This window comes from Caretta caretta, chromosome 1 (assembly GCF_965140235.1).
Source record: "Caretta caretta isolate rCarCar2 chromosome 1, rCarCar1.hap1, whole genome shotgun sequence".
NCBI lineage: Eukaryota > Metazoa > Chordata > Testudines > Cheloniidae > Caretta > Caretta caretta.
In genome coordinates this window covers 198,051,814-198,076,058 of record NC_134206.1, presented here as the reverse complement: position 1 = coordinate 198,076,058, position 24,245 = coordinate 198,051,814, and the positions used below count along the sequence as shown (strand labels likewise).

The 24,245-nt window shown below is 42.8% G+C and overlaps 1 protein-coding gene across 5 annotated transcripts in view; it reads right to left on the bottom strand.

The window, feature by feature from the left end:
- IMPG2 (interphotoreceptor matrix proteoglycan 2) overlaps window positions 1–21,250 on the bottom strand; it is an 88,793-nt gene extending 67,543 nt beyond the window's left edge. For all 5 annotated transcript variants that reach the window (XM_048816737.2, XM_048816745.2, XM_075118458.1 and 2 more), the window contains exons 1-3: window positions 21,166–21,250; window positions 18,562–18,822; window positions 460–626 (exon numbers count right to left, since the gene is read on the bottom strand). In XM_048816737.2, coding sequence (XP_048672694.1) covers window positions 460–626; window positions 18,562–18,822; window positions 21,166–21,244 — 507 coding nt within the window. In that variant the 5' untranslated portion in view covers window positions 21,245–21,250. The remainder of the gene's footprint in view (window positions 1–459; window positions 627–18,561; window positions 18,823–21,165) is intronic.
- Window positions 21,251–24,245: the final 2,995 nt, after the last annotated feature.

Genomic DNA, 24,245 nt, shown 5'->3' with positions numbered 1-24,245 from the left:
TCCCTCCTGCACCCCAACCCCTTGCCCTGAGCCCCTTCCTGCACACAGCACCCCCTCCCACACCCCAACCCCCTGCCCCAGCCCTACATTCATGGCCCTACATACAATTTCCCCACCCAGATGTGGCCCTCAGGCCTATGATAATCAGCTGAACAAGTCTGATTCCATCCAGTAGAAGGCAATGGTCCCACATATGCACTAGCCAGGTCATTGCAGTGAATGGCACTGAGGTACTCATTAAAGCAAAATCCTCTGCATCATAATGTTTTGCTCTCCCTCAAATGAGCACAGTGCCTTATTTTCATAACACAGTACCTCTAAATTAATAATCCAGGCACCACAAAACTCAGACATGTACTTTTTTTTCATTGTCATTTGAAGTCGCACATTGGAGCATAACAATGCATGCTGGTTTCCTGAAAAAGATTTGGTAACCAGACCCCATCCTACTGCACTTACCTTCTTAATCAGGCTCTGGTGCTCTTCGGACTGACTGAAGTTTGTGCCCATTTCAAATATGCTCATAGTTCCTTCCTCACACAAACTCATCCAGTACTGATATTCTTCACGTGCTGGAAGTCTATCCCAGAATGTCTTGAAGACCTCCCAGACTGCTTCCTGGCACACTAGAAAAGCAGAAATACACAATATAAATACAAGGTGAAGGGTCTCTGTGGGTGTGGATAGCTATAGTTCTATTTTCTGAGTACTACACACTTTAATATGTATGAATTCTGCCTGCCTGTATGTGAGTGAGCAGGGTTTTGAGGGGGATTCAGAATGGAAGATCTTATGTATTAAAAGACACACATTGTTGCATCCCTAATAGAGACTTTATATTTGTTCTTACTTTGCTTGCTGTTCTCCTTAATCTAAAATAAAAGTCACATTGACATGCTGTGTTCTGGAAAATATAAACATCTCCAGTATTGCCAACTCCAAGTATTCAAAAATTAAGAGTAAGACCGTAGAAACCATGAAATTGGCTTAAAAAATAATTGATTTGCCTTCTGGTTTTTGAAACACTAAGGTTCACATTTGCAAGCTTTCACTGCAACCAAGAGAGCTAGAGACTTAAATTAAAGCTGAGGTTTGCATGTATTCACATGACTTCAGAGGCAGGCGCTTTAAGAAAAACACCAAGTTTCTCAAGAATAGGCAACACTGCATCTCTCACGCTTCAGGGCCTCTTTAGTAAAGTGAAGTGAAGCAAATTGTCATATTCCCAAAACAGGCAGTCACTCCCATGATATATTTTCCATTCCAAAGTTCCAGAAAGAATGATACCTTTTCAGGAAAGCTGGTGGACATTTTCCATTGAAAACAAGCCCTATCAAAAATGAATATTTGCACATTTTGTAAAAAAAATAATTCAGTGCAAATTATTGATGAAAAAGTTAGCTTGGTTAATTATTTTGCATTTTTGCCTTTCAGTTTTTGCATCACCAATTTTGATTGACAGTTTAGTGTCATGGCAGAATTCCCCCCCTCACACCCCCAAAATTGAGATTTCAATAACAATTGAAGGTTTCAAAATGGAAAAAACTTTCAATAGAAAAAATTCTGCAGAAAATTAAAATTTGGTCCATTTCTAACAGAATCATAGAATATCAGGGTTGGAAGGGACCTCAGGAGGTCATCTAGTCCAACCCCCTGCTCAAAGCAGGACCAATCCCCAATTAAATCATCCCAGCCAGGGCTTTGTCAAGCCTGACCTTAAAAACTTCTAAGGAAGGAGATTCTACCACCTCCCTAGGTAACACATTCCAGTGTTTCACCACCCTCCTAGTGAAAAAGTTTTTCCTAATATCCAATCTAAACCTCCCCCACTGCAACTTGAGACCATTACTCCTTGTCCTGTCCTCTTCTACCACTGAGAATAGTCTAGAACCATCCTCTTTGGAACCACCTCTCAGGTAGCTGAAAGCAGCTATCAAATCCCCCCTCATTCTTCTCTTCTGCAGACTAAACAATCCCAGTTCCCTCAGCCTCTCCTCATAACTCGTGTGTTCCAGACCCCTAATCATTTTTGTTGCCCTTCGCTGGACTCTCTCCAATTTATCCACATCCTTCTTGAAGTGCGGGGCCCAAAACTGGACACAGTACTCACCAATGTCGAACAGAGGGGAACGATCACGTCCCTCGATCTGCTCGCTATGCCCCTACTTATACATCCCAAAATGCCATTGGCCTTCTTGGCAACAAGGGCACACTGTTGACTCATATCCAGCTTCTCGTCCACTGTCACCCCTAGGTCCTTTTCCGCAGAACTGCTGCCTAGCCATTTGGTCCCTAGTCTGTAGCGGTGCACTGGGTTCTTCCGTCCTAAGTGCAGGACCCTGCACTTATCCTTATTGAACCTCATCAGATTTCTTTTGGCCCAATCCTCCAATTTGTCTAGTTCCCTCTGTATCCTATCCCTGCCCTCCAGCGTATCTACCATTCCTCCTAGTTTAGTATCATCTGCAAATTTGCTGAGAGTGCAATCCACACCATCCTCCAGATCATTTATGAAGATATTGAACAAAACCGGCCCCAGGACCGACCCTTGGGGCACTCCACTTGATACCGGCTGCCAACTAGACATGGAGCCATTGATCACTACCCATTGAGCCCGACAGTCTAGCCAACTTTCTATCCACCTTATAGTGCATTCATCCAGCCCATACTTCTTTAACTTGCTGACAAGAATACTGTGGGAGACCGTGTCAAAAGCTTTGCTAAAGTCAAGAAACAATACATCCACTGCTTTCCCTTCATCCACAGAACCAGTAATCTCATCATAGAAGGCGATTAGATTAGTCAGGCATGACCTTCCCTTGGTGAATCCATGCTGACTGTTCCTGATCACTTTCCTTTCGTGTAAGTGCTTCAGGATTGATTCCTTGAGGACCTGCTCCATGATTTTTCCGGGGACTGAGGTGAGGCTGACTGGCCTGTAGTTCCCAGGATCCTCCTTCTTCCCTTTTTTAAAGATTGGCACTACATTAGCCTTTTTCCAGTCATCCGGGACTTCCCCTGTTCGCCACGAGTTTTCAAAAATAATGGCCAATGGCTCTGCAATCACAGCCGCCAATTCCTTTAGCGCTCTCGGATGCAACGCGTCCAGCCCCATGCTTTTCTAAATAGTCCCTAACCACTTCTTTCTCCACAGAGGGCTGGCCACCTACTCCCCATGCTGTGATGCCCAGCGCAGCAGTCTGGGAGCTGACCTTGTTCGTGAAGACAGAGGCAAAAAAAGCATTGAGTACATTAGCTTTTTCCACATCCTCTGTCACAAGGTTGCCTCCCTCATTCAGTAAGGGGCCCACACTTTCCTTGGCTTTCTTCTTGGTGCCAACATACCTGAAGAAACCCTTCCTGTTACTCTTAACATCTCTTGCTAGCTGCAGCTCCAGGTGCAGCAGGCATAGTGTTAGTGGGTGGCACTTTGTTGCTGGAGGCAGTGCGTACTGGACAAGAGAGAGAAGGAAGGATGAGCCAGTGGTTTGGGCACTAATTTGGGACTCAGGGGACCCAGACTCATTTTCCTGATCTCCAGTGTCTTCCTGTGCGACTTGAGCAACTTACTTAGTCTCTCTAGTCCTCAGTTCCCCATCTGTGAAATGGACATGACGGCACTTCCCTACTTCACAGGTGTATTGTGAGTATCATACATAGAGGTTGTGAGGAACTCACATACTATGGTAATGTAAGTCATTTAAGTACTAGTTCAACAGAGGTTCAGGTCACTTGAAGTTGTGAAAGACTCATGTCTCTTGTCATTGTGAAGTTGTGAAAGACTCACGTCAATTGTGTGACTGACTTAAAATAAATATCAGAAGTTATCATTGTGTTAATGGCTACTGAAAAGCAGGGCTAGAATCATGAGATGAAAATGTGATGTGCTTAAAAAAGTAAAGAGCTATTTTAACATTACTGTATGTATGTACTTCCAAAGGGCTGACTCTGAGCTGTAAGCTGAGAAGGTTTGTGACCGCAAGGGTAAAGTCTCTTCCAGTACTGTACGTGCTCTAATCTCTCTCTGTTTTCCAGTAAGAGCAGTTGGTCACATAATGCTCATGCAAGGACCTCTCTTTGACCCAGGATAAATGGAGGAGAGAGATTTATGGGATTTTCCTCCACTAGCTATATACAGTAGTTTGGCAGAGAAATGCTTCGCTTTCAGGGAAAGTCTGACATACTCAGCCAGGACCTATAGGGAACTGACCTTGAATCTTTCTTAAGTCATTTTCTTCAAGCAGCTTTAAAAAAACCTCTCTGTGCTGCCAAGCTCCAAAACTTGATGACGATTACCTCCGGGTGTCAGATGCTCTTTGGGTTAAACACATTGCACTTGTTTAACTAAGAATTTATAAGGTATGTCGTCTTTCAGAGATATTGCTGGTAAATTTTTATATGTATGTTATGTCTTCTAGTGAAGACTGCCTCATATCTGTTGTCATGCCTATGCAAAAATCAGTCAATTTTTGCTTAGGTTGAAGGGCAAATTGAGAGAAGTGGCACTTAATTTTAACTATTCATAAGTAAAAATGGCAAATGTACATATATATTTTGAAAATTGTATATATTTGATTTTGCATGTCACTTGTCTTCTTAGATAGCAAACTCTTTGGTGGGCAGAGACCACCATAGGGCCAGGATCCTGACTGGGACCTCTGGGCACTATCACAGTTCAAACCATCACCACTAACCTCTGCAATGTTTCCTCCCACTCTCCTCTAGATGTGAGGGTTTAGGAAAGGCCTGAGATCAGCCTCAAATCCAGAACACTATTTTAATACCACAGGATAGAAGTAACTCTACTTGATTTCACTGGGAGTTATTCGTATCTTATGGAGGTGCATAGGGCCCTCCTAGGTATCCAGTGCAGTGTAGTACCTAGCCTACTCCGATTCCAAATAACTGGGATGAGTTTTCAAACAGGCTGTAATTGTGACATGAAACAGATGCAAGTTGAAGTGCAACAACACATCTCTTGCAAATCTTTGCAGAGACTCTGTCTGACCCCACAAGGTTTTCAAACAGCAACAGACCAAGTACTGGCTGCCCAGATGCAAGTAATAACTAGCAGTAATAATCCCAGGCAGTTTTTTTTTAACAGTCTTAAATATGTCTAATCTCATTTTTAAAATTAATTTGATCAACAGCATTTCCCCTGATTACAAGCTGCTGCAGCATGCACATTTGCTCCCAATCAGCTCCTGTTAGATTAGGGATTTGTTGTGTGTCCTTTCAATTAGAATTAGTCACTCCCCCACCAACCCTGAATCCCAATCTCACAGGTGCTGTGCCATCTGTGGGTTCTGATGCCATTAACCAAATTTAGCCAGAAAATATGGTCACATTTTTTTGTGGAGGAGGGAAAGGGATGGGGAGTCAAATTCTCCCCTCATTTATACCAAGTCACCTCCAATGAAATCAATGATATATGGGGGTAACTGGGCGGGGGAGGAGGGGAGAGGGAATTTGGCCTGTTGTTGAAAAAACACTATTGCATATCTTGATTTGTTATACATTAACTAATACTTATCTAACAAAGCAGAGAAGACCCTCACTTTGCTGACACTACTGACACTATTTAGAATCTGTAGGTCTGTTGACAAGAAATTATTTCTGGCTCCTAAATAGTCTGATGAGAATTCACTCATGTGACCCTGTGGATTTGGGGAGGGATAAAAATCTTGGACAAATTTATACTGCGATTTCCATTGGTGTTCATTCCAACACTACAGCTGTATGTGCTGACCGCCAACCTAAACAAACTAGTCATTCTGCCACGCATGTTCCCACTGAGTAGTAATTTATTCTGCGAATTACCCTATTTACTTAAATGGGTCAAATTGCAAAGTAAGGGGCTACTTTCTAATTCCTGATAACTGGACCCCTGAGGCGCCGCCCCGTCTCACCCCTCCCCAAAGGCCATGCCCCTTGCCCCTCCCCCCAAGACTCCCCAAAAAGTACAGAAGCATTTTTATGTATAAGTATCCCTCCTGTCTGCCTTTCCCTCGCCCTAAGTATTCTGTACACTGCACAACTTAATGAAAAAAATTAAAATATAATAAAACCTAAAAAACTACCCTTTTCAAATTCAAAGGAGATAAAAGCAAATGAGGTAGGAGACCAAAAATGGAAAATAGGAGTTTAGGAAAAGATAAAGACATGGCCAACAGTCTTCATAATTAAAAACCCACCTTTAAAGCAAAAGACTTGAGCCCTGTCTACACTGGCAAGTTGCCGCACAGTAAAGCAGCTTCCTGCGGTGTAACTCCCGAGGTGCACACGCTGCCACGCCACTTAGTGCGCAGAAACTGTGCAGCTGCAGTGCTATAAAAAAACCACCCCGACGAGAGGCGTACGGCTTTCTACGCTGGGGCTACAGCGCTGCAGTGCCAATGTAGACACCCAGGTAGATTACAGCGCTGTGACTGGCCTCCGGGAGGTGTCCCACAATGCCTGTTCTCACCTCTCTGGTCATCGGTTGGAACACTATTGCCCTGCCCTCAGGTGACCAACTGTCAGCCCCACCCCGTAAATTCCTTGCAAATTTTGAAAGCCCCTTTCCTGTTTGCTCGGTGACGCGTGCAGTGGTCTCAGCGCATCTTTCCAGGTGGCCAAGCCTGCTGCACACACCGGGCGATCCCCCACTTGGAGCAATGCTAAGCTGCTGGACCTCATCAGCACTTGGGGAGAGGAGGCTGTCCAGTCCCAGCTGCGCTCCAGCCATAGGAATTACGATACCTAAGGACAGATTTCACAATTCATGACAGAAAGGGGCTATGACCGGGACACACTGCAGCGCAGTATCAAAGTGAAGGAGCTGTGTAAGGCCTACCACAGGGCACGGAAGGCAAACTGCTGCTCCGGTGCTGCACCCACAAGCTGCCGGTTCTACAAAGAGCTGGATGCAATACTCAGCGGTGACCCCACCTCCACTGCGAAGACCCCTGTGGATAATTCGGGGGCTCACATGCCAGTCGAGAGTGGACTGAGACAGGAGGAGGAAATCTTGGACGAGAATGTGGAGGGGGACCCAGAGGCAGAGGATGACTCGGTCAGAGATGCATGCAGACAGGAGCTCTTCTCTACCCCAGAGAAGCCTAGCCAGTCACGGCTGCCGGATGTCGGCGAAGCGCAAACAGGAGAGGAGGCCCCTGGTAAGTGGATTTGATTTTGGAAATCGCTGAAGCAAGTTGTTGGGGGCAGGAGGGTTGCAGAAAGCAGACTTGTCTCGCACCGCATGCCTAGTCTGAGTGGCAAAACAGGCTATTGATTGACTCCCTCACTTCACAGGAATCTCCCACAGAGATCTCCAGGAAACTCTCGTGGAGATACTGGGCAATCCGCAGATTCCTCGGCAGAGCTGCTTTGTTTCTTGCCCCATTAACAGTAACTTTCCCACATCACTGTGCCATCACGAGGCGGGGGCGGGGGGTGGGACGGGACACACCATTGCTGCACACAGGCGAGCCGCATAAGGTCCAGGGCAGAAGCCGTAGTCTTGGAGAAGACCCTCCCTTGATTCCCTGCTCACACTCAACAGCAAGATATCTTCCATAATGATCACATCCTGTGGAAAGTGTGGGGACAGGATTGATTACAGTGCTGGCTCTCCCCAAGAGCCACGTGCCCAGTGTACAGCAGGGTCCGGGAAGAGCTATTTACCCTGCCCCTGCAGCTACTCACCATTTTGGGGGTCTTGTGCGAGTACTGGCTGTGTTTTAAAGCACTGAATCTGTGTTGTTTGTGTTGCAAACAATACTGCTTCTGTAAAATGTTGCATTTAAACTTCACAGAGATGACCTTGGGAGCCCAACCTCCCTCTTTGTTATCAGAGGTTGAATGGCTGTGCAGAATGAGAAAGCAGCCAAGAACTAAGGTGGACTTTATGTGTGAGGTTATGATGCACTCCACCACCGAGAAACAGGAATTGAAGGAGTGGCGGGATAGCGAGAAGAGGGACCAAAAGGAGAACGCAGCATGCCACAATGAAGCCACGGAGTGGCTCTTAAACATTATGGAGCACCAAGCAGACATGCTCCAGGCGATACTAACTCTTCAAACTGAGCAGCTCCGTGCCCACCGTCCCTTGCGGCCGCTGTCACAAAACTCTTCCCCATGCTCCCCCCAGACACCAACACCACACGGATATCAACATTCTGGCTCCAGTCTATACCTGCGGCATTCCACTCCTCCCCTCTCACAGTGCAGCTCTGCACTACCCACTGCACTCCACACCCGTCCCTCTGCAGTTTGGCCCTGCTGAAGTACAGTACCCGCTGCACTGTACTCCAAAGGAAAAGGTTGGGTATGATCCCTGGACATATGCAAATCTTTAGCCGTTCCGGGACCCCACCTCCTCCTGGGACCTTCCCTTCCTCCATCTCCCTCACCGCTGATGCTATTTTTTTTTATTTGACTCTCTCCTCCGGTTGTTGTCTTTTAATAAAAATTGTGTTGGTTTGAAAGCAATCTTTATTCTATGAATTGAAAGCAAAAAGAGCAAAGCAACATACAATTCTGTTAAACCAACATACTGCATCGTCTGCACCAGTCACCTCCTAGCATTACAAGCACTGCACTGCCGAGCATAGCAACAAATATTTGTGGCTTTCAGCTTCAAATTGCTGCCTCAAAGCATCCCTGATCGTTATGGCCCCGCGCTGTGCCCCTCTAATAGCCCTGGTCTCTGGCTGTTCAAACTCAGCCTCCACTGCTGAGCCTTTTGACATAGCCTTACCAAAGGTTTTGTCTCACTTATTGCTCTTTACCGAGGGCCACATTCTGCCCTCACATGTGCAAGCCCAACTCCAGATGGCTTCAGTGGGAGTTGCCCATGCATACTGTAGGGAAGAAATAGGCACAAAGCAAACAAGGGCAGTGATCAAGCAATTGAATTAATTCAGGCCTTCAACAGGGAGATGTTAACTGCCACTCAAACACCACTGATTAAACTGTAAACTGAACGGAGGAACACAATGAAAGAAGGTAACAGCAGTCAGTGTTTCTTAATCTTTTTGATACCAGGGACCAGCTTGCTGCCTTCCTAAACTGTGTCAGGGAGATCTCAGGGACATGCGCTACTCCACGGTCCAGTCATTGAGAAATACTGCTCTAGGTTAAAAGATTCCAAGCAGAAATTCGCTTACTCAGAGGACCATAATGAATGGAAGCTTTCCTCATTAAGTGTTTAAACTGACACTTAATGAGGAAGCCTTCCCTTCTTGTTCACTTGGGGCCAAACAGAGACAAGATCTGAGGTGGGGTGAACCCAAATGGTTAGAAAAGGTATCAATCTAGTACCCATTAGCAGAGCATTCTGTTTTCATTTTTTTAAGTTTACAAAAGGGTTCCCTCCCCCTCCCACCCGCTCTGGACACTGCTTACTCTGTACAAATCTTGAACCAAATCCTAAGAGGTGCCAAGCATCTGCAAATTCCCAGTGAAATCAATGGAAGCTGCATACGCTGAGCGTCTCTCCGAATTTAATCCTTTATGAAAAGCAGCCACCACTCATGCATTGCAATCACTCTGCAAAATGCAGCATCACAACCATTTGATATTGTCCTCTTCCTGTATGTTGCATCTAATACTATGAATGAGAATCCGAGTATCTGAGTACCTCAAACATTAATGTATTTATCCTCACAACACCACTGTGAGGTAGGGAAGTGCTATCATCCCCATTTTACAGAAGGGGAATTGAGGCTCACAGAGATTCAGTGACTTACCCCAGGTCCCACCAGAAGTCTGTGGCAGGGCCAGGTACTGAACATACTGCAAATCCCAGTCCTGTGCCTTAACCTCAAGCTTCCTCCTTTCCATCCACATTCTCAAGACTTTCTGGGACAATATTATGCCATCATTCATATCAAAGTTCATTGTTGAAATCAAAGCCATTTAGAGATTTGAATGCAAAAAGCAGCTCAGATGGCTGAACTTCTTAGTTGTTGCCAACACCAGTTGCCAAGCCACCTTTTAAAATGTGAAGTAAAATAAAGAAAGAGAAGTCTGCTCATACACCAAGGCCGTGAATGAAAAGCTTAGTCAGGAATGAAGTTCTACAAACGAGTTGTGAATCCCTGAAAAACCAGGTGTCATAAATATAAAGGGAAGGGTAAACACCTTTAAATCCCTCCTGGCCAGAGGAAAAACCCTTTCACCTGTAAAGGGTTAAGAAGCTAGGATAACCTTGCTGGCACCTGACCAAAATGACCAATGAGGAGACAAGATACTTTCAAAGCTGGAGAGGGGGGGAGAAACAAAGGCTCTCTCTGTCTGTGTGTTGCCTTTGGCAAGACCAGAGCAGGAATGCAGGTCAGAACTCCTGTAAAAAGTCAGTAAGTAATCTAGCTAGATATGCATTAAATTCTGTTTTGTTTAAATGGCTGAGAAAACAAGCTGTGCTGAATGGAATGGATATTCCTGTTTTTGTGTCTTTTTGTAACTTAAGGTTTTGCCTAGAGGGATTTTCTATGTTTTGAATCTGATTACCCTGTAAGGTATTTACCATCCTGATTTTACAGAGGTGATTCTTTTACTTTTTCTTCAATTAAAATTCTTCTTTTAAGAACCTGCTTTTTCATTGTTCTTAAGATCCAAGGGTTTGGGTCTGTGTTCACCTATGCAAATTGGTGAGGATTTTTATCAAGCCTTCCACAGGAAAGGGGGTGTAGGGTTTGGGAGGATTTTGGGGGGAAAGACGTTTCCAAGCGGGTTATATATTTGTTAGATGCTTGGTGGTGGCAGCAATAAAGTCCAGGGGCAAAAGGTAAAATAGTTTGTACCTTGGGGAAGTTTTAACTTAAGCTGGTAAAAATAGGCTTAGGGGTTTTTTCATGCAGGTCCCCACATCTGTACCCTAGAGTTCAGAGTGGGGAAGGAACCTTGACACCAGGGTATCAACAGAAATGCTGACACCACTTCAGATGTAGTGACACTGCCAGAAAGCATTCGAGTACAAATGCTACCCCTCAGCACAAATGGAAATAGCTCACCCATCTGGCTAGTTCCTGCAGTCTTCATTAGTCCTTGCCCTGGAAAAACATTCACTAGACTTGTGTGGGACAAGTCACAGTAGCTAGCTCCATGCCTGGTGGTGTTTGCAGGATCAGCTCCGGGAGGAGACAGGATTTCTGATCCACCCCCCTTAATCCCTAGCAGATGATACTGATTAAAACCATCACTAAATCAAGACCAGTCTTTCAAGGCAGTTAAAAAAAGAGGCTAGAAGTTGTATGTGGGTGGAAAGGGAAGCTTCTACGGGAAATGGCTTCCATCCATACCTGGTGATGGTAATTCAGAACTCTTGAAAGAGAGAGAAAATATTAAAATAATAATACTTTGCCCTTCTATAGCTCCCTTCATCCAAAGAACTCAAAGCACTTTACAAACCTTAATGACTAAAGCCTTATACAGCACTTCTGCTAAGGAAGTATTACTCTCCCTATTTTACAGATAGGGAAACTGAGGCAATGAGCGGCTGTGTGACTCTAGTAAATCACACAGCAAATCAGTGGCAGAGCCAGGAATGGCAATCAGATAGCCTGTCCTAGCCTCTCTCTCAAAATGGAGGTCTTACATTTATATAGCATCTTTTATCCACAAGGAGTGCTTCAAAAATCATTTAATGCACCACTGAACTACAGCCCAGCTAGAAGGGGAACAACCAGTTCACTGTACTGAGGGAAAAAGCAGGAATTTTTGCTCAGGACACTGGTGCAAACTCGCACGCCAATGAATAAAAGTTCCAGGGGCTCTTAATGTCCACAAAGAGCCAACAGGGCCTTGGTTTTAAAGGCTGCATCAGAAAACCACGTGAAACTCAACAGATCTAGTGTGGAAGGAGGAAGCTGAAACTGCCAGGATTCTAACCTAGGGTGAAGGAGTCCAGATGTTTCAAACCTGATGCTTACACCAGTGTGCGTACGTAAATACTTAGCATTTTTACGATACATTTCACCTGTAGAACTCAAAGCCCCTAACAAAGGCAGTTAAATGTTACTATCTCCATTTCACAGGGAAAACCGAGGCATAGAGGTGACACAGTACGTCAATGGTAGAACCAGAAACCCTGGCTTTCAGCCACTGCCCTATTCATTGAGACATATCGCATGTCAATACATCAGGCTGCATTGCTGCCTATCAGTAGTCACAAGAAAAAATAAATTTACAACTAACAAAGATCAAGCTACTTCCTAATCTTCCTCCCCTCAATTTCTCTGATGGAAAATATTTCTCCTGAGAAGTTTTACATCCAGTTCAAGAGGGCATGGACACAGCCAAATCTTTTGGAGGGGGAAAAAAGTCTTTGTTTAAAATTCCCTTCCCGGCAGGCTGCACTGTTCTTTTGAAAATAACCATTTAAGACTTCCATGTGACCCTCTGTCTGAAATCCTGTGTTGAAACTTTGCCCGTAACATGCCCCTCGCCCATCCGTATGGGACGCACTAATTCCCAAGGAACTTTGTCTTTGGCTCTGCTTTTAGCATTTATCTTTCAGAAGAGAAAGAGTCACTTAGCCTATTACATCTCACTTGATATGCAGGGATTTGTGAGGTTAACAGGAGGAACAACATATGACAGTATTGAACACCTAGTTGGGGGTGGGGTAGCTTGCTGGTCATTTGTGTAAGTGGGCAGTGCTGGAGTTTTATCCCCATTTAATCCCATTAGTGCCTCTTAAGAGTCGAATTGTGTACGGTTGGCTAGGAATTCTGAATCAGGCAGGATAGTCTATTCTGAAGCAGCAGGATGCCAATATCTTCTCTTTTTGCTTCTGTGGAACTGCATGGCTCCTGCTGTGATGATGTGAGACCAGGGCGGCTCCAGGCACCAGCTTTCCAAGCAGGTGCTTGGGGAGGCATTTAGAAGGGGGCGGCAATCCGAGTCCCGCAGCGGCAATTCGGCGGCAGCTCTGCCGCTCTTCCCGCCATGGCGGCTTTCGGTGGCAGCTGCTTGGGGCAGCAAAATTGGTAGAGCAGCCCCTGTGTGAGACTGAGGGTCATAGTAATAAAAAGAATGACTGACACTTCTAAGGTACGTCTCATCCAAAGGTTTCATTAACACTTGCCAAAAAGATTATAATATGTATATATGCATACGCACACAGATCCCTTCCTCTGCTGTTGAAATGTGTACGGGGTTGGACATGGCAACCTTTAAACAGCACACAGCAACAATTAAAAGATAGAATTCACAATAGCAGCAGCACTAAGTCTTTAAAAAGCACACACCCCACCTCCATACAGCATTTCAGTGCAAAGAGAAAAATCTCTCTGGAGAAAAAGGAGCTTTTTAGCTGCACTTGCTAATACCTAAGATCTCAGATGAAGGAGAGGCTGAACCAGTGCTTCCATCACAAACCCCAGAATATGTTCTCTTAAATCAGCCATGAAAATTTGCTTGGCTGGAAACAATGCAGAAAAGGGCTAAGCAGGGAATGAATGATGCACTGATGTACTAAATTTGCCCCTTTGTTTAATTAAAATGCCTTTTATCATCTTTGGCCACTCAGTAAGGTTCATTAGTTTTGTATTTAAAGCTACTTCTGTTCACCTTTACTTAAGGTTTGAGTAACAAGTTGAAACTTTAGCCTCTCTGTTAGGGTATTTCAATCAAACAGACTCTTAGTTTTATTTTTGTAGTTCAATACTAATAATTATTACTGAAATCATTTAATCATTAAAATCCTTTTATTTTAATAAGAGATAGTCCTGAATCAAAACTTGACCATCCCGAACTTTGAGGGGGGAAGGTTTTTCAAAATCCAAACCATGATCCAAATTTATAGCACCAATCCCAAATAACTTTGGATCTGAACCTACTCAAACTTGGGAAGAAGAGGGTCATAATCTCGATCCACATCTAAATGTTGATGGTTCTGTCCTACCTCTGGAATAACCAAAGCCACTGGCCATAAATATGGATAAAATCCCTAGGATTCATTCCTCTAAGGAACACTTTTCTTTCTCAAGTACAGCATTGAAAATCACCTCCAACTCCTTCATTAACAACTGTTATGCCCAATATATTGACTAATTCCTTCTTCTGCGATCAGTACTTTTAGATAATGTATCTTAAGCACAGGCTGGCCAACACAGACCTGATAGGAAGACCGTATACCACTCTGGCCATCTGAAAGTTCACATTAAGAGAAGTGCTTTTGTCCTAAGGAATAAACTCTGAAATGTATATGAGCATACAGAACCAGATTGTGTATGGCCCTCCGTGGGAGAAGAATGCACAAGGAACTTTGGAGCCTGCATAGGAAAGGCAGCCACCACCACAGTGCTTAAGCTCAGACATCCCAAAGAGAGAGAAAGAATTTGGTACTGGTGAATGGTGCCAGGCTGACAGTGCTGGCAACCAGAATCTTATATTTACCCACTGTGCAGGTACAGCACAGGGCATAGCAGTGAAAGCTTCCCCGTGCTGCCTTAACCCTAATTCCATTTACACCACCAGTTCAATTGGCTGATCCAATGCTTGGCCTCTCTACTGAGACTGGCAAACAACGCTGCCCATTTGTGCTGGTTGTGGTGAGTTTTGTGAGGAAGTGGAGAGAGACCATGCAACATCCAACAGATGGCAACAATTTTCAGTTAACACTACACCTGGGCTATATCTCATTACCAATCCCCTGACCTATAAGCACTAACATTATTTTCATTATGTTTCATGGTACATTCATGATTTGAACTTTACACTCTTAGGCTTCCACCAAGTCAGTCTTGTCAATGTGCATCCCAGTGCTGCCCAGTGGACACTGATCTTCTGTTCCTTTAAACATTAATTTGATTGCAAACTACTGCCAGATCACATGAACCTTCCAGCAGCAAAGAAATTAATCTTAAAAGAGCACGAGTTAATAATCCCACCCATATACTCATATAGGGCCTGATTCTGTGATATGTCAAGTGCCTTTAACTCCCATGTCAGCACCTGTTGCATTTTGATTTCACAAACACCCCTTTATCCATGTCTAGAAGCTCAGCAGTTGGCAGGATCAAACCCAAACTGTGTATCCATATCAACTCTCCAAGTATTCATAAGTATCTACTAGACCTTGAACTTAACTCTTCTGTTACATGTTCAGATATCACAGTGATAAACATGATAGAAATCTCTAGATAGACTTGCTTCCATCTGGAAATACTCTTTTTTTAAAAAGGCTCTTTATGACTATCACTACAAAGAGCACAGAGGGGTATAAAGCACTAAGGGGTGTAGAGGCAGTAAGAACCCTAGATTGGTCAGGCGGTGCGGCTAATGAAAGTAAAAAAATGCTAACTGCTAAATGCTGCTAAATGCTAATGCTAAATGCTATTGCAAGTAGTGGGTTGTTTTGAGATTTAGGTGTGAGATTAGAGTGACTACAGCACTGGACTGAGACACAGAAGACCTGGCATGTATTTCTGGCTCTGTCACTAACCTGCTTTGATGACCTTGAACAAGTCACTTCCTCCCTGAACCTAGCTTGCTTCTCCCACGCTGTGCATCCTTCCCTTTTAGACTGTCAGCTCCTCAGACACTCTTACTATGGAGAAGTACAGCACAGTACAATGATGCCTGTAATCTTAGATGGACCGCTTGGTATTACTAGACTGCTAATAATAATGGATTTGAAAATGCAGACATAATTAAGTTTAGAGAATACTGATTTTCTATATGCCCCATTCAGTTTCACTGTGAATTTTTCATGTTTCATGCTATATTTTTAGCACCTTGTGTTGTTCTCTATGTGAACTACAGGAGGTCTAACACCAGGTGTCACATCATGCATTTGATCTGTAAGTAGAATTTTCCCATAAAAAGTAACGGGGAAGTTCTATTTAAAAATCTCCATGGAGTGATCTAGTCACAAGAAATGATCACTCAGCTTGTAGCCTATAACAAAAACACCTAAGAGGCAGTCTCTACTTCAAGCATAGGCAACCTCAGCAGCCCTCACAAATTTACAGAAGCCAGTAAAACTGGAAGCCTTAAGACTGCATTAGGCAAACAAATAAGGAATCCTGGTTGGAAGATGCCTTTATAAAATTAAAAGAAATAGCTAAATATATTCCTAAGTATGTTCCCTTCTAAAGTAGATACAGATAGAATGAGTACGACCTGGAAAACAGTCACATCAGCACTAATTCTTTGAGTATGGTTTAAAAAAAAAATTGATGTTAAAGTGACAATTGACTTCTTCCTCCATTGTAGCAGTATTGACTTTTATGGTGGTCCATGTGCAACTAAAGAATTACCTTTATTGGAATACCCCTTTAGATAAAAAAAAATATAGGAGGAAAGAATACCTTGATGACTATGGTCACGCCCAATACTCAGGGGACTGATATGTTGAGAAAGAAGGCACTTTACAGGACTGACAAAATAACAATGGTTAAAACATAAAGATATGAATCAGAGGGGTAGCCATGTTAGTCTGTATCCACAAAAACAACGAGGAGTCTGGTGGCACCTTAAAGACTAAGATTTATTTGGGCATAAGCTTTCGTGGGTAAAAAAACAAAACCCCACTTCTTCAGATCCATGCATCTGAAGAAGTGGGTTTTTTTATCCACGAAAGCTTATGTACAAATTGATCTGTTAGTCTTTAAGGTGTCACCGAACTCCACGTTGTTTTTACAGATATGAATATTTTTCAGAAAACCAGTAAAATGCTTCTAGAGGGATGTAAATGGAAAGTTCATGAAGTTTGGCACACTGCTACATGATCTTTAAAATTCCTCTTTCACACTAGGTTACAGTTTAATATTAAAATAAGGCTCTGGCTCTACAGAGCATAAATGATTTCATTGTGTTCTCTGAATTTACTCTTTCAACATACCTTCCAATAGAAAGGCCTGTTGACTAGTGAAATCAACAGGAGCTTTAACATTGACTTGAAGGAAGCAGGAGCATGCCTGTTGTGCACAATGGGCCTGATCCAAACCCATTTGAAGTCAGAGGAGATACTCTCATACTCTCTTGATGGGCTTTAGATCAGGATCCAGGTCTCTTTAAAAATCAGGGTCCTGTCTTTAGTTGACTTGTGAGCCTTGTGTTGGGCTCAGATGAGCTTAGCTATAAAAGAAAACAGGAAGTATTCCATGGCTATGACCTCTGACGTGGTCTCTGTGAATTGATAACAAATTAGTAAATTTCCCAATTGTATACAAAGCAACTGGAGAGAGAGTGCTGTGCAGAAACAGAGAAAGTCAATGGATCAGATGGCAGCAATGCAAGAGGAGAGGGAGCTAAGAATGAAGAGAGATAGCTTCTCAGAGAGCTTCCACATACCTCTCGACGAACCCTTCTGAAAGGGGGACAACTGTCATTTTAGACCCAGTTTTAAATAACACGCACCTGACATGATCCAGCCTAATTTGCTTATGTTGGCAATGTTGTATCATGAATCTGAATGGATAGAGTATTTCATTTATGCTGTCAAAGTCATCTCATCATTGTTCGGTGCTTCCAGTGCTGGTTTTTTCGTGCTGGAAGTTTGGCACACATTTAGGCCTCAGGAATTTTATTGAGAGTTTACATTACAGACTAGCACCACTCGTGACTCTATGTGAAAGGGATTCTGATTCCAATAGAAACACTACAGGAAGTCCCTCATCTGGCTACTACTTCAAAAATTGAGAGGGGGTGGGGATGTGAGCCTGTTGAGCATAGAAAAAAGAATGGTCCAGTGGTTAGAGAACTAGCCTGGGATTTGGGAGACCCAGGATCCAACGCCTCTTCTGCCACAGACTGTGTATGACTTAGGCAAGTCACTTAGACATTTCTGGAAATTCTGTCCTAAGGCCTTGTCTACAGTGAAGTGCTGCAGCTGCACCACTGTAGCATTTTAAGTCAAGACACTATTTACACAGACAGGAGGGATTCTCCCGTCAGCTTGAGTTTTCCACTTCCTGAGAAGCAGGAGCTAGGTCGCTGGGGGAGTTTGCTGGGGGTTAGCTCGGTTTAACTGTGTCACTCAAGGGAATGGATTTTTCACACCCTGAGTGATATATAGCTATACTAACCTCATTTCCCAGAGTGTAGACCAGGCCTACGTAACTTAGGAGCCTAACTTTCCCTACCTACATGGGTAAGTTATACCAGTTATACTGTTATAACTTCTCATATAGACCCTATCCAGAAAAAAGTGTCTGTTTTCTTCCAATTAAGTTTAAACCCCTTTCAAAGCAACATTAATTCACTTGGAAAAGCCCCTCCTATTCTGGAATAAGAATGTTCATATAGGAAGTCATACTGGTATAGTTGTATTGGTTATTATGGAGGAGCTTTGATTGCGGGGACTGAGATATCTCCAACACAAATGTGGCTAGCCGGGGTTGTTAGCTCATACATAATAATTATGAATTATCAAGGAACAAAAGCAAAATTTCTCAGGTAATGTACTTAACCTAAGGCCTCTTTGTATGATAAGTATTATTTATAACAAATACAACTTTTTATAAATGAATTTTTAAAATCAATTATCTATTAAGCATGCAATGGTTGCATCCTTACTTACCTAACACTGCTACAGAGCAGTGTGTCAGCTTCCCTGCACTCACTTACCTCGGAGTTTGAAGTATTTCAGATGGTTGGCAATGGCCTGCTCACCAGTCTCATCTGGACAAATTTTAACTCCACTAGGAAACAGGATGGACCTCTTCCTTCGAAACAACACATGCCTGTTGAGTTGTTCCTTTCCCATGAATTCAGTACGGTGTCTTGACTCAGGAGACAGCGAAGGGTTTACTAATTGCCCGCCATTGGGTTGAGTTGTTGGTGTAGCATCCTTACCCTCAATTTCCTCTGCAGCTGAGTAAGTTTCTGCTGTAAAATTAAACCATATGCAAGACTCAGCTGACAGACTTACACCATTCTATATATCACAACACCACTGCCCTGGATTTCTGGGCAGTACAGTTATAGTTGATATCCTGCAGTCCTTAACTTGGGCAAACCTCTAGTTGACTTCCGTGGGAGTTTTGACTAACAATCATAAAATTTGGCGAACAGGGATTTGTTTTTTCATTAGTCATTTTAAATGGGCCCAATTCTCCCCTCAGATGTACTGGTGCAAGAGGGCAGGGTAGCAGAGAAGGAGCTGCATTTATCATAGGAAAGATGTTTGTGACTTCCCTGGCTCCTCTGAATTTACCATGTTATCAAGGAAACGTATGCCTTCCAGCTGAATTTTCATTTGTCTGGTTCATCGAGCAATTAAGTTTCACATGCTCACTTGGCAAAAGTTTAAATCAAGATAAGCCCAGGGTTTTACCTCCTGAGTGGTCTCAACAGAAAAACTGCTTACGAATTTGTATTTAAATGTGAATTTAGTGCTGGCATGGTGGAAAGTGCTGTATTGACCACCATGGAGACTCAAGTGCTCCATTTACATGCAACACAGGCAACAGCATAGGCCATAGCAGCAAAAGCCTCCCCCACATTGCTGCTTCAACATACTTCACTCCTCACCAGGTGTGGCGAGTTCTGCCTTTATGGCCCATTCAGTCCTTGGCCTCTCTCATGTTGCCAATAAAGGTCTAAATCGAGTTTCAAATGGGTAGGTGTCCTCAACAAAGCTACCACTAGAGCTGGCAACTTTTTACGCCCAGTGGTTTTCTGACGCACTACAAGTCATCTACCCCAAGTATTCTGTCCTGACGATGGCTGGCTGGCCCTGTCTTTATTTTAAATAATTTTAACTTCTTTGCAGCATCTTGATAATGAACTATCAGCACTATCACCTTGATCCTGCAAACACCAATGCACATGTTTAACCTTATATATACACATATACCAGTTGGCCCATTGAAGTCAGGGGAACTACCCCTCTGAGAAAACTGACGTGTGCTTAAGGGCTTGCTGACTGAGAGTCTAAATAAGGAAAGAGAACAATTAAGCTAAGGGGTGGAAATGAGCTCTCTATTGCACGCTCCCTTTCTACACAAATCTTGTTTGATCTTCATATCTCTGGATTGAATTGTGAAGCCTGTCAACAATCAGCGATTATATCTCCTTCCCCCATGTAATTCATCACATGGCACAGTAACGAAAGAAAAAGGAGTACTTGTGGCACCTTAGAGACTAACAGATTTATTTGAGCGTAAGCTTTCGTGAGCTACAGCTCACTTCATCGGATGGATTGAGCCGATGAAGTGAGCTGTAGCTCACGAAAGCTTATGCTCAAATAAATTTATTAGTCTCTAAGGTGCCACAAGTACTCTTTTTCCTTTTGCGAATACAGACTAACATGGCTGCTACTCTGAAAGAAAAAGATTATCCTAAAGGCTTTAACTTGTTTTACCTTTATCTTTAATTAGCCCCCAAACACAAAAAGCCCACAACTTCACAGGGGGTGTGGGGGTGGAAAAGACCTGTCTAGTGGTAACCATAGTCAGCAAAGTTCTCTATTATTTCATCAGATGACCCAAAACTATCCAATTCTACACGTCCAGGGGAATATTGTTAGCAGACAAAGTGAGGTAGAGGAAGAATAATAAGGTATCAGAAACATTCACTACAGGAACAGTGATGATAGATTGATATTGTACTTTCAATCGAAAGTGCTGTTAAAACCATAGCCCTGACTTTGCACCATTAAAATTAACAGGAACTTTGCTTTTTATTTCAATGAATGTAGATGTAAGCCCCATATGCTCTACATACCCACCACCAAAATTCAGCCTCCTCTGGGGTGGAAAGCCACAGCCAGATTGTGCATAACCATCAGAAAGAAAAGAAAATGTTGGCTAGGTTCACTGTGGTAAACCCTTATTCTTTTAAGCTACAACAACATCTTAAACACCTATGCAAAGCTGCAGGATCTCTGATATTAAGACCTTTCTTTGTAAGTTATTAAGAAAAAGCAACAAATAAAAAACACTTTCATTGGTATTTCATGCAAGTGAAAACCTGGAAAAGGTCACATATCAAAATTTAACAGCCTATAGCTACATCTACTCAGTTACCACAATGTAAATCTAGAGTAACTCCATGGAAGACAATGAAATTACTTCCAATTTACACTGGTATTACAGAGCAGAACCTGGTCACGTAGTTCTCCATATTATCATACTTTAGATAAACTAAAGAGCTGTTTTCATGTTCATATAGTGCTATCATTAAACCATTGAAAACAGGACATGAGAATGAAGATAAGAGTTGTGTTACCTGTAAATACTTGAAGATCCCCTTCAATCAACACAAAAATCAAGACACCCAGATGGATTTTCCAAGGAAAGTTCAGCATATTTATTTTGGCTAAAAAACAAATATAAGGGGGAAAAGAAATCCCTTTTTAACAGTCAGTTGCCTTCCCTTCTTGAAAATTTACTGACGTCACATGTAATTGTCTTTGACAAAAGGATTATTATTATTAAACCACAACAAAAGCCAGCCAAAATGCTTCAGAGATTATTTTCTTCGCAAAGGAAGTATTCCACTTCGTTTCAGAAATAACAAAAGGTGCTGAAAGCAAGCTCCTTGGAGTTAGCAGATGGATTGAGGAGACAATTTTTTAGTTTTAATCTGGCCAGCTAAGCTCTTTACCGGATCTTGTCATGTCGTTAACAAGGACAGTACCTTTCACACTTAATTAAGCATGTTTTTCATTGGCTCTTCAACTTCCTTCTATTTTACACACACTAGCCAAACAACATCAATCCATGTTAAGATCTGGTCCACAGTGGAAGGTCTTTGTCATTAACATCTTTGCTCCTCCTCCACTTGTATTAGTTACATATATTTGTGAAGCTTTAAAATAATGTGCTGATTGACTTAGATCCTCACCCCCCACATAGGTAGCAATGAGTCTCTAGTCACATCTTTCTTCAGGTGACAGAGCTAGCAAAGTATTGCTACATCAGATTATAGCAATGCACAGACCTTACTCTGTAATACCCCTGTCCTTAGCATGGCAGAATGGCAGCTCGCTCCCAGATTCTCTCATCTCTTTTTAAACATTAACTAACCTATGAATATTATAAACAAGTCATCTGTATAGACATCAAGTCTAAACAGCTGTTTGGTTAACAAGTGAGCAACTTTAAATGTAATAAGGAAATAGAGGAGAGCAAATTGGGATGCTGCCGTAGCATGGTACAATGAGAGAGACCCAGCAACAGAAGCCGTCTCAGATTGCTTTCCAGGAGAAATTTGTCATGGAGTGGCAAGGTTCACTGTGAGGACTTACAAAATGGGCAAGACATCACCACCAATCCAAGTATCCTGATCACAATATCAATTGCTCCTAACACAGAAGCTCCCAAACTGTGGTCTGTGAGAGCTGGCTGGTCCCACTGTGCTGGTTCTCCTTGTTTACAGCTTCTACACTGCATGAAAGCCGCTAAAAAGATATTACATAGGTTCCAAATGTTATTTTTTTAATATAAGGAAATTTCTGTGATCATCACAAGGATGTCATACAATCCTGAATGGAACATCATCTGCATAATCGCAAATTGGGAGTTGCCCATAAAACAATCTCATTGTTACAACATCATCCACATTATGAACAAATTTAAGAAACCCTGTCCTAAGAACACATTATACAGGCAGAAAGGGACCAAGAACAGCATGTGGGGAGGGGAACAGATGGCTCCTACTAGGAATATGTGGCCAACACACACCAAATGACACCAGAAAACGAAAAAGTAGGTTGGTTAGCCCTTCAATCCTTATTTTTATCAGGGCAGATTGATTTTTGACCCAAATCAATGTTAGGATATTGTAGTAAGTTCTTACAGGTCAAATAAGTCACTTTTGCTTTTGTCTGCTCCTTGGGCTAAGTAACAGAAGTCATGATATTACAAAGCAGTGAGATTTTCCTCACATCTTTCTTTAAAAGTGCACTGATTTGAAATTTTCAAACTAGAAACGAAAATGTTGTTCCCATTATCCACCACTGTGCAGTTGGTCCTAGACTATCAATGCTACAAATGCTAATGCAGACAACGGCTCAGCTACTACCGCCACTATGACCACTCAACAAAACCTAGTCTGAGCACATTTTTATGACACAGTGGTAAAAATGCGTGAGCCCTGTCTACGTCTTAGAGCTTGCACAAAGGTACAAAGTTTTCTTGCATAGATACAACGGCAGAGGGGCAAATTCTGAGTGGTGTTGAGGAGCACCAGGTACTCAGCCCCATTCAGAATTTGGATAGTATGAAGCTTGACTGCCTTTCAACACAGCCTGCCTTAGCATTTCTGATGGCCATTTAAGATTTTCTGAGAAAGACAAAGGCCTTTCAAACATTTAAATGTGGTTGTAGTAACAGTAGCTGTTAAAGTTCCTCCCCCACTCTGAACTCTCGGGTACAGATGTGGGGACCTGCAGGAAAACCTCCTAAGCTTACTTTTACCAGCTTAGGTTAAAACTTCCCCAAGGTACAAATTAATTTTATCCTTTGTCCTTGGAATATCCACTGCCACCACCAAACTCTAACTGGGTTTACTGGGAAACGTAGTTTGGACACGTCTTTCCCCCCAAAATCCTCCCAACCCTTGCACCCCACTTCCTAGGAAAGGTTTGGTAAAAATCCTCACCGATTTGCATAGGTGACCACAGACCCAAACCCTTGGATCTGAGAACAATGAAAAAGCATTCAGTTTTCTTACAAGAAGACCTTTAATAGAAATAGAAGTAAATAAGAGTAAAGGAATCACCTCTGTAAAATCAGCATGGTAGATACCTTACAGGGTAATTAGATTCAAAACATAGAGAATCCCTCTAGGCAAAACCTTAAGTTACAAAAAAGACACACAGACAGAAATAGTTATTCTATTCAGCACAGTTCTTTTCTCAGCCATTTAAAGAAATCATAATCTAACGCATACCTAGCTAGATTACTTACTAAAGTTCTAAGACTCCATTCCTGTTCTATCGCCGGCAAAAGCAGCGTACCGACAGACACAGACCCTTTGTTTCTCTCCCTCCTCCCAGCTTTTGAAAGTATCTTGTCTCCTCATTGGTCATTTTGGTCAGGTGCCAGCGAGGTTATCTTTAGCTTCTTAACCCTTTACAGGTGAGAGGATTTTTCCTCTGGCCAGGAGGGATTTTAAAGGGGTTTACCCTTCCCTTTATATTTATGACACTAGCTCATGCCAGTAACTTTACATTTGAAGGGTCAGATCTTCATCCGGCATAAGTCAATGTAGCAATACTGACTTCAATATTGCAATGCTACCAGCTGAGGATCTGCCCCTAAAAGGTTATGATAGCAAAATGCATTACTTAGAATGTACCATTT